Genomic DNA, 16802 nt, shown 5'->3' with positions numbered 1-16802 from the left:
CTGTGGTTAGGCACGGTATAGGCTTTGTATGGCTCTGTTGTTAGGCACGGTATAGGCTTTGTATGGCGCTGTTGTTAGGTACAGTATAGGCTTTGTATGGCGCTGTTGTTAGGTACAGTATGGCCCTTGTGTGGCGCTGTTGTTAGACATAGTATAGGCTTTGTATGGCGCTGTTGTTAGGCACAGTATGGCCCTTGTATGATGCTGTTGTTAGGCACAGTATGGCCCTTGTATGATGCTGTTGTTAGGTACAGTATGGCCCTTGTATGGCGCTGTTGTTAGCTACAGTATGGCCCTTGTATGGCGCTGTTGTTAGGTACAGTATAGCACTGTTATTTAAAGAGACATTACCTGCTAAAGGCAGCTGATGGAATTTCATTAGATGCAAAGATGCAGCATCCCATGTCCCTCTGCCAGGTTTTTTCTATAGCAGTACAGGTATACGTGTATATCATACAACAGGAGGTACAGCTGACTTCATTAAATGTCTTTATATTGCAATTGTTACATCATTACATGTATAGGGATACAGAGGCACAGATACATTGGAGGGGACATGTGTATTAGGTAGTGCAACTGAGTTATCCCTGTATCCCCGTCCTATTCCCAGATCTCCACCCCACACCAGTATACAGCTCAGTCTCCTACAAGCTGAGGTACGTACTGTTCCCTGGTCCCTACTGATGTCAGCATGAATGGCTCAGTAACCTTCTTCCTGTATTGTGATCAGCCATGGTGCTATGCCCTATGATGGAGTACAGGCTGTATACTCCTCCTATGCTCATCGACACTTAGAATGGGCATTATTTAATAAGCCTAGTAGATGTTACTTGGGATAAGAATAGGATGATAATACTGCCCCTATGCCACCTATGTACAAGAGTATGTGATGATCAAGTGTCTGTGTCCTATAATACTGCCTCCTAGGTATAAAGCTACGACTACTATAATACTGCCCCCTATTATCAACACTATAACTACTCTAATACTATAAGTAAAAGTACAGATGTGAGCAGGTAGGATGGTTATCAGACCAGACTAGAATTGCTCTTTAGTGATTGTGCAAATTTATTTCCCTAAAAAGTGTCCCCTATGTGCAATGACCCTGGGGTCCATGTGTGCCAGCACCGCCATGCATGGGGTCTGCATGGAGACGATAGTGGTAATGGGGTCAGGGAAAGTGACAAGACTGCTGTAAATTCAGTGTTCTGAAGAAGATCACCGCACCCCACCATGGGGAATCTATATTGGGGTTTTTTTGTGGTTAGTTCTCATCGGCTTCGGCCTCTTCTTGAGGTTCTGGCTGGCGGCGTGGAGGAAGCCCGGCAAGTTGGCGACACTTCTCATCTGTTTATAAGAGAGCAGAGATGTGACATAAAGAAGCTGGCTGGTAACATGGCCTCCTTATGGTCCTTAGTCTTTGCTCACCTTGGATGATCTCGTCTTCCTTGCACATGATCTTTTTACAGATCTCCTTGTTCACCATGTAAACGCGACGGACGCTGCAAGGAGAAGGCTCTGGTTAGAGGTACGGAGAGGAGCAGGACCCTTGTTGGGGAGGACGGGGCAAGGGAGTGTGATGTATACCTGGTGACACACAGGTAGCTGATACACTGCTTGACCGGCTTCTGTACCGAATAGACGCGGGTACAGGGATACTGAACCTCCTTGCAGTCTAAGAGGGAAAAGATTGAGAATTAAAGGGTAACTCCAACTTTGCATTTTTATTTGTGCTGATAATTTTAGGCTCCCCCCCCCCTCCAGATACAGAGCATAAAAACCTCTAAATAGCCCTTAAGGGGGTGCTCAAAGGGTATGAAGTGTTCCCTAACTGTCTTCATTCAGCCTCCCTCTCAAGAGCATAAAATACAATTTTATTAATCTAATAGTCTTACAAAAGTTTGACTCCCTAAAACCGAGTCTAAAGTTTCAGCCACTGTGCTCCTGTTGTTAGGCTCAACCTATCTCTAGTAACTGGGACACAAGACAAAACACAGAAAAAGGGGGTGTTGCTTAGCTGGGACTATGGGCAGGAGAGAGGAAGAGAGACATTTTGTAGCTACAATACGTGAGCCTGTCTACTCTGTGCCTGAAAGGTAAATCAAGGCTTCCCTCTTATTTTCGTGCACCCATAAAGTTCTTGGCAGCTGTCCCTTGTGAAGCTTTCCATTATCATCATTAGCAGCAGTCACAATCAGGTTCAGCACTCTGTCGGTGGGTGATGCACAGAGATGAGAACGACTCCCCCGTAGTGTAATCATATAATTCTCGGCACTCACCAGTTCAGTTTATGAAGTCATTATTGTATCAATCCATGAAACAAAAAACTTTACAGGACGCGTTTTAGCTGCTTGTCTTTGTCAACTGACAGACAAGTAAGGGAAAGGAACTACCCGAGTATGCACTACTGATAAGCCCTCCCCAAACTGAATTGCAGTTTGTATAGAGTTCCACCATGGTCAATGTACACTCACCTCCAGGGCCCGGAGTAACTTTACTCCCAGAATCCTCTGTAACAGACAAAGTTCATGTTATTGTCAAAGGACATGATGACTTTTTATCCGCACCGCTGTCTATAAATTATGGATTTGTTTCGAAGAAATAATAATCTTGGAATCTAAATAATGATTGATATGTAACCAAGTTATAGCATCTATTAGGATCCTATAAAGTTATTAGCATAGCAGTAAAAGTTGTCAGAGGGCGCTATAGCAAACTTACACTTATGTCTGATTGGACTGCACAGCTACACAGAAGAACGGGGTCATAACTAACAGTTATGGGGTTATATACTGGCCTAAACTGTGCTATAAAAGAACATAAAACACATCATTAAATACAATGCATATAAATACTATGGGGGAGATTTATCAAACATGGTGTAAAGTGAAACTGGCTCAGTTGCCCCTAGCAACCAATCAGATTCCACCTTTCATTCCTCATAGACACCTTGGAAAATGAAAGGTGGAATCTGATTGGTTGCTAGGGGCAACTGAGTCAGTCTCACTTTACACTATGCTTGATAAATCTCTCTCTCTCTCTCTCTCTCTCTCTCTCTCTCTCTCTCTCTCTCTCTATATATATATATATATATATATATATATATATATATATATATATTACACCCAAACCTACAGATACATAAACAGATCTGCAAACACATTCCTCCCAAGAGTTTTGCTTCAATCAGAACAGTAGATCCTGACAACTATCTGGAGGGTTTACGTGGTATCGCCAGCTATCGGAGACATTATATGAGACTCTACTAGTTAATGAGAATAGTACCAGCATAGGGTAACGTTACTCTCTGCACTGTACATAATAGTCAGCGACAGAAAGTGAAGCCGGTGGCTGGTTGTATAGTAATAGCCAGAGACTGTAGACATGACAAGCCACTATCTGGGCAGAATAGTGCATACAGAGAATTTCCGACGCGTTTCTGACTTTTCACACATCCTTCTTCATGGCTAAAATATATACAGAACAAATCCTTAAAAAACTTAAAATTTGATTTCTGGAATCGTTCTTAATGATTTGTTTTTCTATATATTTTAGCCATGAAGAAGGATGCGTGAAATGTCAGAAACGCATCGGAGGCGATGGCTTTTTGTGCAGGTTTTGGTGTAAGATTGTTGCAGATTTATGAGCTATCTCTCATTTGCAGAAAGAAGTGCGACTTTTTCTCTGTTTTGAGCAAAATTTGGCAAAAAACCACCAACCTTAGTTTTCTGGTGAAAGCAATAATACCACCCACTCCCAGCCTCAATATTCTTAATGGAGCTAGAGAATCTTCTGAGGTTTATTTTACACATACACATTGCACACTTATTGAACATATCTGACTATAATCTGCAACTAAATAAAATAGGGGGGTCTCCAGGCACAGGGGTTGGGGATCCGTTTGTTCCTTCTATTAGTTCCTGTAAATAAGCAGAAAGTCATGCCGAAGGTTGCAGTTAGTGGTGGAGAACATCCCTGTTGCTGCACTGTAGCGCCCTCTAACAGCATTATGGGTGAATGGCATAGGGAGCACAGTGACATATATATATATATATATATATATATATATATATATATATATATATATGAGGGCTTCATATACAATGTATATAGAACGTATAGAGAACCTATACAGACTGATGAGCTCATAACAGAGAATGGGACAATAGCGGAGCCAGGTAATGCCTATGTGATCTATCTTACGTCGTACAGACACTCACCTGTATCTGTAGCTTGGGTGACTGCATCATCTGAATCACAATAAGGAAATATTTTGTTAATGTTAAATAAAATAATGTGGAATATAATAAGAATGGATTCATTATGGTGACGTATAATGTGTTTTATTTAATACAATAGCATAAAGTATATGTTTATTAGAGTGGTTTCATGCTTTTCTTGACATTGTTGGGATGCCATGGTTTTACTACAGTTATTAGACACGGAATGCAGCATACAAGGGGTTAAACAATGTTTCCAGGGATTTCTGTGATCTCCACTGTTACCGCAGGAATGTCCATACAAAATTCATTATGAGACGCAATCTTAAAATCAGCCACTAGATGTCAGCAGCGCGACAAAGTACAAAATACTCAGCCCTTGTTCACCATCATTCTGAAGCCAAAATCAGGAGAAAAAAATATAAATACTGATAAAAGAAAAAAAAAATCCTTTAAAAAAAATGCAATGTGTGAATAAAGACCTAAAATCCCCCTTTATAAGTTGCTGCAGCTGCTTTGGATGGAAAAACTTATAGCCACCTGTGTGTAAAAACATCCAGATATTTAGCATATTATATCCCCTTCCTTAGATTTGCAGCAATTGTATGGGGTCTGTTATGAGGGTACTGTTACTGCTAGGAGGACATAGTGGTTGACACTTCTATGGAGAGTTATGGATGAGGTCATGGACTAGGTTTAGCGGCACTGACTATAGATGACAATGCTATGGGGGGCATTGACTATAGCTAACAATGCTACGGGGGCACTGACTATAGATGACAATGCTATGGGGGGCATTGACTATAGCTAACAATGCTACGGGGGCACTGACTATAGCTGACAATGCTACGAAGGGAACTGACTATAGATGACAATGCTACGGGGGGCATTGACTATAGCTGACAATGCTATGGGGGCACTGACTATAGCTGACAATGCTACAGGGGGCACTGACTATAGATGACAATGCTATGGGGGAACCGACTATAGATGACAATGCTACGGGGGGCACTGACTATAGCTGACAATGCTACGGGGCACTGACTATAGATGACAATGCTACGGGGGAACCGACTATAGATGACAATGCTACAGGGGGCACTGACTATAGATGACAATGCTACAGGGGGCACTGACTATAGATGACAATGCTACGGGGGCACTGACTATAGCTGACAATGCTACAGGGGGCACTGACTATAGATGACAATGCTACAGGGGGCACTGACTATAGCTGACAATGCTACAGGGGGCACTGACTATAGATGACAATGCTATGGGGGCACTGACTATAGATGACAATGCTACAGGGGGCACTGACTATAGATGACAATGCTACAGGGGGGCACTGACTATAGCTGACAATGCTACGGGGGCACTGACTATAGATGACAATGCTATGGGGGCACTGACTATAGATGACAATGCTATGGGGGCACTGACTATAGATGACAATGCTAAGGGGGGCACTGACTATAGATGACAATGCTAAGGGGGGCACTGACTATAGATGACAATGCTAAGGGGGGCACTGACTATAGATGACAATGCTACGGGGGGCACTGACTATAGATGACAATGCTACAGGGGGCACTGACTATAGCTGACAATGCTACGGGGGCACTGACTATAGATGACAATGCTATGGGGGCACTGACTATAGATGACAATGCTACGGGGGGCACTGACTATAGCTGACAATGCTACGGGGGGCACTGACTATGGAATGAGCTGCCTCGTGTCTCAGCAGGCTGCCTGCATTGTGCAGCTTACTCGTTCTCTCTGCTACGGGTCATGGCGGGGTATAGGTGAAGCATAAAGGTTTTGCCTCGGGCAATCTCCTGAATCCCAGAAGGTGCAGTAAGGTAAGTGTGGACGAGTAAGACACGGTCACCGCCCCGACTGAGAGATGGATCCAGCAACGTGACGTCTTTTACATTCACCGCATAGCTGACATGGCATCGCACTTACCAGAATTTCTCCGGACCACATTCCCTGGAGCGGGCAGCACTGCGGGCACAAAGCAACAGCACAATGTATCAGACGGGCACCAACCATTGTGTAATCGTATATAAGACAAGTGACATCACTGAGGTGTCAGGTACAGATGACTGGTGGTAAAGCTATAACTGGGCCGGAATATCTGCTTTGGGGAGATTCCAGATTATCCTGCAGATCTGTGTCTGTGCCGGATTATCAGAATGTCGAAAGTAAAGAACTTTATCCTGTTTGTAGTTCCCAGCATATCCCACGGCTATAGATGGTAAAGGTGGCAGTGACTCCGCTATTATACTCACCGACAGCCAAAACCGCGAGAAGCAACAAGCAGCAATAACCACTGTTCAGACCTGACATCTCTGTAGAGAGAAGACAAAAATACTAAATATATTTAACATGTATAATGTATTCTCTCCATAGTTAGTGCCCATATAATAGAGTAAGACACAGTGCCCTCATAATAGAGCCAGGTACAGTGCCCATATAATAGAGCCAGGTACAGTGCCCATATAATAGAGCCAGGTACAGTGCCCATATAATAGAGCCAGGTACAGTACCCATATAATAGAGCCAGGTACAGTGCCCATATAATAGAGTAAGACACAATGCCCATATAATAGAGCCAGGTACAGTGCCCATATAATAGAGCCAGGTACAGTGCCCATATAATAGAGCCAGGTACAGTGCCCATATAATAGAGCCAGGTACAGCGCCCATATAATAGAGCCAGGTACGGTGTCCATATAATAGAGCCAGGTACAGTGCCCATATAATAGAACCGGGTACAGTGCCCATATAATAGGGTCAGATACAGTGCCCATATAATAGAGCCAGGTACAGTGCCCATATAATAGAACCGGGTACAGTGCCCATATAATAGGGTCAGATACAGTGCCCATATAATAGAGCCAGGTACAGTGCCCATATAGTAGAGCCAGGTACAGCGCCCATATAATAGCGCCAGGCACGGTGCCCATATAATAGATCCAGGTACGGCGCCTATATAATAGAACCAGGTACAGTGCCCATATAATAGAGCCAGGTACAGTGCCCATATAATAGAGCCAGGTATAGTGCCCATATAATAAAGCCAGGTACAGTGCCCATATAATAGGGTCAGATACAGTGCCCATATAATAGAGCCAGGTACAGTGCCCATATAATAAAGCCAGGTACAGTGCCCATATAATAGAGCCAGGTACAGTGCCCATATAATAGAGCCAGGTACAGTGCCCATATAATAGAGCCAGGTATAGTGCCCATATAGTAGAGCCAGGTACAGTGCCCATATAATAGAACCGGGTACAGTGCCCATATAATAGGGTCAGATACAGTGCCCATATAATAGAGCCAGGTACAATGCCCATATAATAGAGCCAGGTATAGTGCCTATATAATAGAGCCAGGTACAGTGCCCATATAATAGAACCGGGTACAGTGCCCATATAATAGAGCCAGGTACAGTGCCCATATAATAAAGCCAGGTACAGTGCCCATATAATAGAGCCAGGTACAGTGCCCATATAATAGAGCCAGGTACAGTGCCCATATAATAGAGCCAGGTATAGTGCCCATATAGTAGAGCCAGGTACAGTGCCCATATAATAGAGCCAGGTACAGTGCCCATATAATAGAGCCAGGTACAGTGCCCATATAGTAGAGCCAGGTACAGTGCCCATATAGTAGAGCCAGGTACAGTGCCCATATAATAGAGCCAGGTACAGTGCCCATATAATAGAGCCAGGTACAGTGCCCATATAATAGAGCCAGGTACAGTGCCCATATAATAGAGCCAGGTACAGTCAGGGCTGTATTTGTTGAGGGGGGGGGGGGGGCAGTGCATCAGTGAGTTATGTAGCTGTTGCTGCCATGATGTGGCCTGAAGAGCAAAAAAATCTCTTTCTCCTTTTGATTAAATCCACACGGATCAGAACTAGAGATAAACAAACTCATTTATATTGAACAAGCGATTTTAAGAAACCCTGTAATAGGTTTTATGTACTAAAAGAGTTTCCTTCTGTAGTGAAAAAGCAATCTCCCAGCCTCCCCCCTCACATCAGATGAAGCAGGATTTCTGTCTCCATTATGTGGCTATGGAGAGGGGAGGTGCTGTTAGGAGTGACTGAGCACGGAGCAGTCCTGCACAGCACAACACCCTGCAATCTTCTCTCAGTAAGTTCATAGATAAGCACTGACCTTTCTGACCCCAGAATCCTGCGGTTTAGGTGCCCAGAGAGTCTACAAACAGCTGACCTTCATGTCACCTCTTCCTGCTCCCTCATCTCCCCCAGCCCCTCCCCCCTTCATAGGCTTACAATGGAGAGAGCAGAGCCCGTCTTCACTGGCTTCTCTGTAATGAAGACGTGTTTGCCTGATAATGCACAGATAAGAAGTCAGGGGGGGAGGCAGGGAGATTGCTTCTTGAGTACAGAAGGAGGCTTTTTTGGCTGATGAAACCTATTACAGAGTTTCTTAAAATCGCTTATACTACGGATTTCTGCAATAAAAAAAAAACATGACAGTTACGCTTTAAACAAACTGCACTAAAACAGCTAAATGATTGCAGGCATTTGGCTGTTATAGTGCGGTTCACAGGGTGCTCTCATGTATACTTACCTGTCCACTCTCCCCCTGTGTCCTCCTTCTTCAGTCTCCCTCACAGTCACCAAAAGCCTGTTCAGCCAATGACAGACTGAGATGGGACAGCGCAGTGGCCAGAGATTGGCTGAGCAGCCTGTCACTTCAGAGTCCAGCTCTGAAGTTCCACCAGCGGCTGTGGACAGCGTGCAGAAGATACTGGGGAGGGGAATGATACTCCTATTTCTGGATGATACTTCGATTTCATTATGTATTCCTATTATTTTTTATAACTAAGCTTGTCTCTCTTTGTTGCTTCCCATCTACCCCCAACCTGTCTTACTTATGGGCAGTGGAGTGGACTAAGGAACCAAGCACTGGTTGGAATGGGGAATAACTCAGATTTTGTCTATTTAACCCTCTAGATGCTGCTGAAGTGACCGCAGCATTTAGGCAGTTAGATGTCAGATGGTAGGCCCCTGTCTGCACTGACTGCTGACTAGTTTAAATGGCAGCCTAAGGAAATTCCCAAGGTCTGCCATCTTAGTACTCCTAGGACACCCAGCTGTGGCATGGATTGCATCCTTCAGCAATGAGTTAATAACTGCAATACACTGCAATCCATTGTTTCTACAAGTCCCTGGTGAAAATAAGAGTATGTGTAAAAAAAAGGAAAAAAAAAAAAACACACTTAAAAAATAAAAATTCATAATAAAATTCCATATACCCCAAATGGTATTAATAAAATTTACAACCTACAAAAAACGAGCCATCACTCAGCTCTGTAGACAGAAAAAATTATCTAATGTCTCTTGGATAATGAGGTACATAATACGAAATAGCTGGGGAAGGGGTTACATTACCAGCTCTTGTTTTGTACAGACACTGAACAAGCAGGGGGGTGCTGAGAGATGTGAAACCAGAACTAAAAAGCCTTCAGAAGCTTAAATAGCGATGTGGCTGTGAATAGAGATGGTGTTACTGCGGAATAGTGCACAGGGACCTGGTGTTAGTGCTGCACCCCCGCCTACCCCCCTCCTATAGGGAAGGGGGTATAAATGGCCCCAGAAAGTTGTATTTGTAGGTAATGTAAATTGGATGGAGGCCGGGTATTTCCTTCCATCTGGCTCCACAGCTCCTGCGATATTGTTGTGTGGCCCCGGAGCTACAAGCGGTGAGGAGCTCTGATGCAAAGAATGTTACATTGTTACTGACTTCTTCTTTTTAGGAAAAGCCGGTATGTGAGGTGGAACCAGTAAGGAGTCAGGAATGCATGAACAGGCCGCATCTTATTACAGATTGTGAGGGCTTCGTGCCAAGGTGCCTGGGGGCCGGAAAGTGAGAGACGAGGATTTCTCCACACTGTTTAGATTCACATTCAACACGCCACATTTAAGACCATATGTGAAGTCCCGTATAACAGATGGCGACGGTCTATACCAAACCTCCAACCCCAAATACTTTCTATACCCTGAATATTGGTAACTACTAGTGGGGACAATAGCAACCATTACTGTGCCAATGAGGATAGTCATCCTATATTCCCCACTCCCTCATCTATTGCTCTGCCCACGTGAGCATCCTCAAGCTTCTAGTGAGTGGTATGCATGCAAGCGCTGCGAGAGAGAGTGCATAGGCTTCTAGCAACTTTGCTCTATCCGGATCAGTTCCTTACTTCTTTGTGGATACTGTCCTGTACTGTGTTCCTCTGGTCCACAGCATGGGTTAGGATGATCCCTGACTTATCCTCTTTAGTAGTAGCTTAACACTGCATAGCGTGGAATACAGTTACTTGAAGAGAAACTGTGTCTAGATAAATGTGCTGTCCTTCTAGACCACAACTTAGACTGGGGACCTGGCAGGAGCCAGGGCCCAACTTGACTGCTGTAGGGAGCATCCTAGCTTGCGTCCTTCCTCTACAGAATCCAAAAGCAAAAGGACCTTACACTTCCTCTACCCATGTGACTTCCTTCCTACAGCGTGTGTAAACTGTGCTGTGAGTGGGTGAAAAGCGCGCGTGTGTAAAAGTAAAGAAAGAGATGATAGATGAGAAGAAGAAAGAACTCTCATTGGTGTACAGACCCATGTGGTACATAAGCAAAACAATAACCCTTTGGGTACTACAGCTGTGTAATATCTAGATATACATACTTGTAATAACGACATCTTGTGGCAAAACTCTGGTACTGCTACATTACCACTTACACTTAAAAGTACAGGCTTTTACGAAGGGTGTAGCCAATAGCAACACCGCGGTAGGACACCACATATGGAGCTTGATTTAGCCGATTATTGCTCCGTGTAATATAGATAACAATCAGCTGATAAAATGATCAACGGCTGATCGTTTTTTTGGTTCTGGATCCTAAAATCATTAGGTGTTGTGTGCTCATCACTACATGTAATAGCGATGCGTGGCCGATGGCTAAGGATTGAATAAACTATTATACATTACCCCTTCACGCTCCCAGTCTTCTCCTGCCATCTGCTTGGTTCCAGGCAGGAGAAGACCGTGGAGAGGTAATGTATGAACAGTTTAGGGGAAGGGCTGCACGGACATCTTTTAGGGATGTCTGTGCAGCCCTTACTAAATGATACTCGAGCTGTGTAATAGGCTCAATAAACGAGATCTAGCAGATCGGCGCTCGTTTACATTATTGATCGAGCCTTTGTCGGCCCGTCTTATAGGTTGGGTTTGCACTGCATTTTTGCAGTCAGTTTTTTCATACGATTTTTGAAAAAAAAAAGGGATTAAAACGGATGTATTTGTATTTTCCCATGATTTCTATTATAAAAAAAAGGGTCAAAAAACGGACCAAAACACATACGTCGACCACATTTTTGTGCACGCTAAAAAAGCTGATGAAAACCACACAAAAGCACACAAATACATCCATTTTTTCAGGGGGAAAAAAAAACTGACTGCAAAAACGCAGTGTGAACCCAGCCTTAACCTGGGACTATTGGGGCTGACACTGGGGGAACTGAAACTTACATCGGGGCACAATGACTGATCCTACGTTTCCTACCGGGGGCTCAGAGGCTTATGGTGGCCTTATTGGATACAGTGGGGGCTGCAATTGGGGTATCGGGCCTGACATAGGTGCCTGGCAGACATCATTCTTTCAAATGCATTATGGTTAGCATGAGGCATTGTGGCTGACACTGGAGCATTGTGGTTAATACTGGGGTCAGTGCTTACTTCTTGGGTCAAGGGGGGCTTACTGGGGACACTATAAAGTACGACAATGTGGGCTGGCGCAAATACTGACATTGGAGCACTGTCACTTTAATTGTTATAGACGCATAGAGGGAGATTTATCATCGTGTGCAGGGGAGCAGTTGCCCATAGCAACCAATCAGATTCCTGCTTACATTTTCCAGAGGCCTTTATTCAAAATGAATGCTCCACTGGGGCACTGGCTGACATTATGTGGGCAATAAAGCTTACAGGGGGCACTATGGCGTACACTGGGATTATTGGGGCTGAAACTGGGGCACATTGATTGATACTGGGGCATCAAGCTTTGTACTGGGAGGCCTGTGGAGGTGCTACGGCTAAGAGTGGGGAGCGGAAGATGCCAGAGGGGTACTGGGGTCAATGCTGCGGCATTACAGATGTCATTGTTACGTTACATTGTGGGGTGGCACTGTGTACATTGGAGGTGGCACTATGGGAGCTTAAGATGCCAACGGGGTACTAGGTCTGACTATGGGGCATTGTAATAGTTATGCCATGGTACATGTGCATTGTGGCACGCTCTGGGCACTGAAGCTTATATACGGGCCATTGTGGCACGCTCTGGGAACTAAAGCTTGCATTGTAGGCATTGAGGGTTACTGGATGCACCATGACTTGTACTGGGGACACTGGTGGGTTATGACTGACATTATTACAGGTGTGCTATACGTAGTACTGGGGCATTATGGCTGACACTGTTATTAAAGGGGTTATCCAGAAAATGCGCCACCCTTGTCCTCAGTTTCTGTGTGGTACTGCATCTCAGTTAGGTAGGACAGGGGTGGCACTGTTTTTAGAAGAAAACAATTCTATGTTGACTAATCCACCGCAGCAGGTTACATGCATCGACATCAACCTTTGTGTCTCTTATAAAAGATAGTGATCATAAACAGCAACTCCATAATATACTATACATCTCTAAGGGGAATTTCCATCCAAAAGTCCCTGCAAATTGGAATTCATGGGGGGTCAGGGGCACATTCATAGGTCATAGGATTTTAAGCATTAGCCCTATGCATTACTATATACCCACTAATAACTGTTTGTTGGGGCAGGAGCATAGTGATAAGGGGCAGCAGCGAGTACGGCGGCATGCAAATTGGCAAAGCAGCTGTGCTAATCACTCCATGCTATTGTTAGCCAAAGAGATAATAAAACCGTCAGCAGCAAAAGAGGAAGGAAAAGTGCAGCTATACACCGTGTAAGTATGGAGCATGTCCTCACTGCACCACCTGCACCATCCTAGGACATTACGTGCACAAAGCTTAAGGGATAATTCACCAAAAATGTTTCTTTCAAATTAACTGGTCCCAGCAAGTGCCAGAGATTTGTTATTTACTTCTATTAAAAAAATCTCCAGTCTTCCAGTACTTATCAGCTGCTGTATGTCCTGCAGGAAGTGGTGTATTCGTTCCAGTCTGACACAGTGCTCTCTGCTGCCACCTCTGTCCATGTCAGGAACTGTCCAGAGCAGCAGCAAATCCCCATAGAAAATTTCTCCTGCTGTCCAGACTGGAACGAATACCACTTCCTGCAGGACATACAGCAGCCGATAAGTACTGGAAGACCTGAGATTTTTTTTAATAGACGTGAATTACAAATTTTTGGCACTTTCTGGCATTAGTTGATTTAAAATATTTTATTGTATAAAAATTCTGCAATGTCCTGAAATATTTTATGTTTCAAATCATTTTCCTAATCCCTGCTTACTGTCTGTAAATTGGGGTATTTTTTGTTGTGTATCCAGAATCTAAAACAAACAAAAAAAAAACCTCATACCACCTAGTGAGCAGGACAGCTGCATACTTCTGTTTCCTGTCCAGATACCTTGTCAGGGGGCATTTACACACTCTGATTGAGAAGACGTGCTACATACTGGAATCAGAGATCTCCAAAAGACTTTAAAGCGACTCTGTACCCACAAACTGTCCCCCTCAAACCACTTGTACCTTCGGATAGCTGCTTTTAATCCAAGATCTGTCCTGCGGTCCGTTCGGCAGGGGATGCAGTTATTGTCCTAAAAAAATACTTTTAAACTTGCAGCCCTGTGTCGTGGCCTAGAGTGTGTGTGCATTAGGCTGGCACCAGCCCTCCTACCCTCCTCCCCACCCTCTTCATCATTAGGAATGCTCCAGGCAGATTGTCTCCTATTCCCCACCTGTGTCAGCATGGCACATGGGCTGGATCGTTAAGGCACCTGTGCAATGTTCAGCATGGAGAAAATGTTCTAGTGGCATTCCTAAAAATGAAGAGGGTGGGGAGGAGGGACGGAGGGGTGGTGCAAAGTTAGGACACAGACACTCCAAGCCACGGCCGTTGGGCACGGGGCTGCAAGTTTAAAAGTAGTTTTTTAGGACAATAACTGCATCACCTGCCGAACGGAGCCCAGGACAGATCTTGGATTAAAAGCAGCTATCCGAAGGTACAAGTGGTTTGGGGGGGACATATTGTGAGTACAGAGTCGCTTTAAACCTTCTTGCTGTACAGATACAGCCTAGTAACTGTGTCAGTACAGTAGCGCGAAGATGGAAACTTGAAACTTGATGCCAGGAGCTGCTACTTTAGTTCTGCAGCACATTGATTGTATTTACAGACGCATCAATGCCCCCTTTCAGTGTATGAGTGCAGCTAATGCAGAGGACTCTGTACCTAACCCTCGAGTCTGTCCAGGTTTTTAGCCTATGGACGCAAGAGTGCTGCCGTTCACTGACAGCAAGCAGAGAACATGAACATAGTGAAGAATCGAAACGCAAAGTAAATGAGAAAGTCAAAGAACTTTTTGTTATACAATTATAAAACAATGGAAACCCCCTTTAAGAGAAAAGCATGCAGAAAGTTTCTTAAGAGTCTCTGACCCCCCCCCCCATCCATATCTTGCTCTGTCTCTTTTTGTGCTGCCTCCCTACTGTCTCTTTCCTCTGTCCCCACACCCTGCGCTCACAATCCACTTACTGCTCCGTCTCCTGGATCTCTGCTTCTCTCCGCCTGACCCGACGCCTCTCGTTCTTTGCTCTGTCCCCTTCTCTGTTCCCCTTCTATCCCACTCGATATTTGTCTTTTATCCAATATTCCTGAATTAAAAAGCCGCACCCAGAGACACGCAAAAAAAAAAAAAAAAGTGAGCGCTTGGGCAGCTGCTTGGCCTTGACACAAGGTCTGCATGTGCTCATATAATGTGTAAGTATAGACGGCATAAACATGTCACACCTACTCCATGGAAAATAGGAATATCTTCACTATGGATGCACTGATTCCTATAGCTGCCATACCGGGCTCCCGTAATGTGAGCTGCAGTGGAAATTCCAAGAGATGGCAAAACAATCTGCAGACTTTTCCATCCAAGCTGAAAAAGATTAAAGGGGTTATCCAGGTTTTAAAAAAGCACAGCTACTAACCAGCAAAAACAGCGCCACCCCTGTCCTGAGGTTGTGTGTGGTGTTACAATTCACCTCCATTCACTTTAATGGAACTGAGCTGCAAAACCACATCTAAGATTTTCACCTTTTCTTAGTTTTGACCAACGCCTGGTTTCGGTTGAAAATATTGACTGAAATACTGTGTGTGTACGTAGCCTAAGGCTACGCCACAAAACTACGGCCGTTGTTTTGAGGCTCTTTATAATGACTGCAGTGCAATGTAACTACGGCCGCTGAATTCACACTACGTATCAGATAACGGGCGTTGTTTATACGGCCCCCGTGAAAAATGAACATGTCAATTATTTCCGGCCGGTAATACTGCAACAACGGCCGTGGATTTCAATGCGTCAGCGAAGGAGAACTTATATCTGCCGAATTAAACTTGATTTTGATGTGGTTTCTCGGACTGGGCGCAGTAAATGACTTGTTTCATCCCGTTTATAAACATGCTAGGAATCAAAATTAAACAACGGCCGTAGTTTCACGACTAGCCCGTACGATCATAATTCTACGGCCGTAGTTTTGGTCGCAAAAGTCCAGCCGGCGAAAACAATGGCTGTTTTTTTTTACATAGTGTGAACATAGCCTAAGGGTGCATTCATACTGAGGAATAGGCGAACAACTGAAGAGGAAATTTTCTTCTTCTTCAGCTCTGGCAGAATAGGAGCAGAATTTGAGCAGAATAAGGGTACGTGCACACTACAACAACCGCCTGTGCATAGAGTGGAGTCTATGGCATGGTGGAAATACTCGCAGCCATCAGAGTCTGTGAGCGAGTGCGAGCCGCGAAATCCACAATGGGTTTTCTATCGGGATTCCGTAGCGTGCATGTACCCTACAAGCCGAATTTAAGCCCCCGTTGACTTCTATAGGATTTCTCTAGCAGAATCCACCCAAAGAATTAACATGTCAATTTTTTGAGCGGAGAGCCGCGGAAGCGGAGGTGCACGAGCCCTCCCGTTGACACAGACAGCAGGGGAGATTCTTCGGCGGAGAGCTCCACCATGGAATTCCGCGTAGTTACTCAATGTGAACTGGCCCTAAGCAATTACTCAAGTGCCCTATGGTGACAACAAAATAACTATCTTTTTTAATTTTGTTTAAAAAAAGCCCGCTTTCTAATAAAAACTCAAATCACTCCCTTGTTCCAAATTAAAAAAAATATTTAAATACGTGAGGGTGCCCTCACATACACGTTTTGCCTGGCGTTTTTCAGGGGAAAAAAAACAAAAACAAAACACCAGTAAGAACTAATGATGAGCGAATACTGTTCGATCGAACAGATATTCGATCGAATAGTGAGATATTCGAATATTCGATATTCGTACGAATATCCCGCGAATATAC

The 16802-nt window shown here is 44.3% G+C and overlaps 1 protein-coding gene across 1 annotated transcript; it reads right to left on the bottom strand.

The window, feature by feature from the left end:
* Positions 1-476: 476 nt before the first annotated feature.
* On the bottom strand, positions 477-15103 carry MFAP5 (microfibril associated protein 5). Its single transcript, XM_069978841.1, has 8 exons — positions 14989-15103; positions 6518-6577; positions 6192-6230; positions 4221-4250; positions 2475-2510; positions 1588-1675; positions 1429-1502; positions 477-1347 (listed from the first exon to the last, which is right to left on the bottom strand). The coding sequence occupies exons 2-8, from the start codon at positions 6573-6575 to the stop codon at positions 1265-1267; spliced, it is 408 nt and encodes a 135-aa protein (XP_069834942.1). The 5' UTR covers positions 6576-6577; positions 14989-15103; the 3' UTR covers positions 477-1264.
* Positions 15104-16802: the final 1699 nt, after the last annotated feature.

The sequence above is a fragment of the Dendropsophus ebraccatus genome, chromosome 8, assembly GCF_027789765.1.
Source record: "Dendropsophus ebraccatus isolate aDenEbr1 chromosome 8, aDenEbr1.pat, whole genome shotgun sequence".
NCBI lineage: Eukaryota > Metazoa > Chordata > Amphibia > Anura > Hylidae > Dendropsophus > Dendropsophus ebraccatus.
The sequence above is the reverse complement of the archived record's forward strand: the minus strand, read 5'-3'. Positions and strand labels throughout refer to the sequence as shown.

What these genes read in the sequence shown, in the direction of transcription:
- MFAP5 (XM_069978841.1), bottom strand. Translation starts at nt 6,575, where the DNA reads ATGTCAGGTCTGAACAGTGGTTATTGCTGCTTGTTGCTTCTCGCGGTT. An exon ending in TGTGGTCCGGAGAAATTCTG is followed by an intron (nt 4,251 to 6,191) that starts GTAAGTGCGATG and finishes ATTGTGATTCAG; the next exon opens with ATGATGCAGTCACCCAAGCT. An exon ending in GGAAGACGAGATCATCCAAG is followed by an intron (nt 1,348 to 1,428) that starts GTGAGCAAAGAC and finishes TCTTATAAACAG; the next exon opens with ATGAGAAGTGTCGCCAACTT.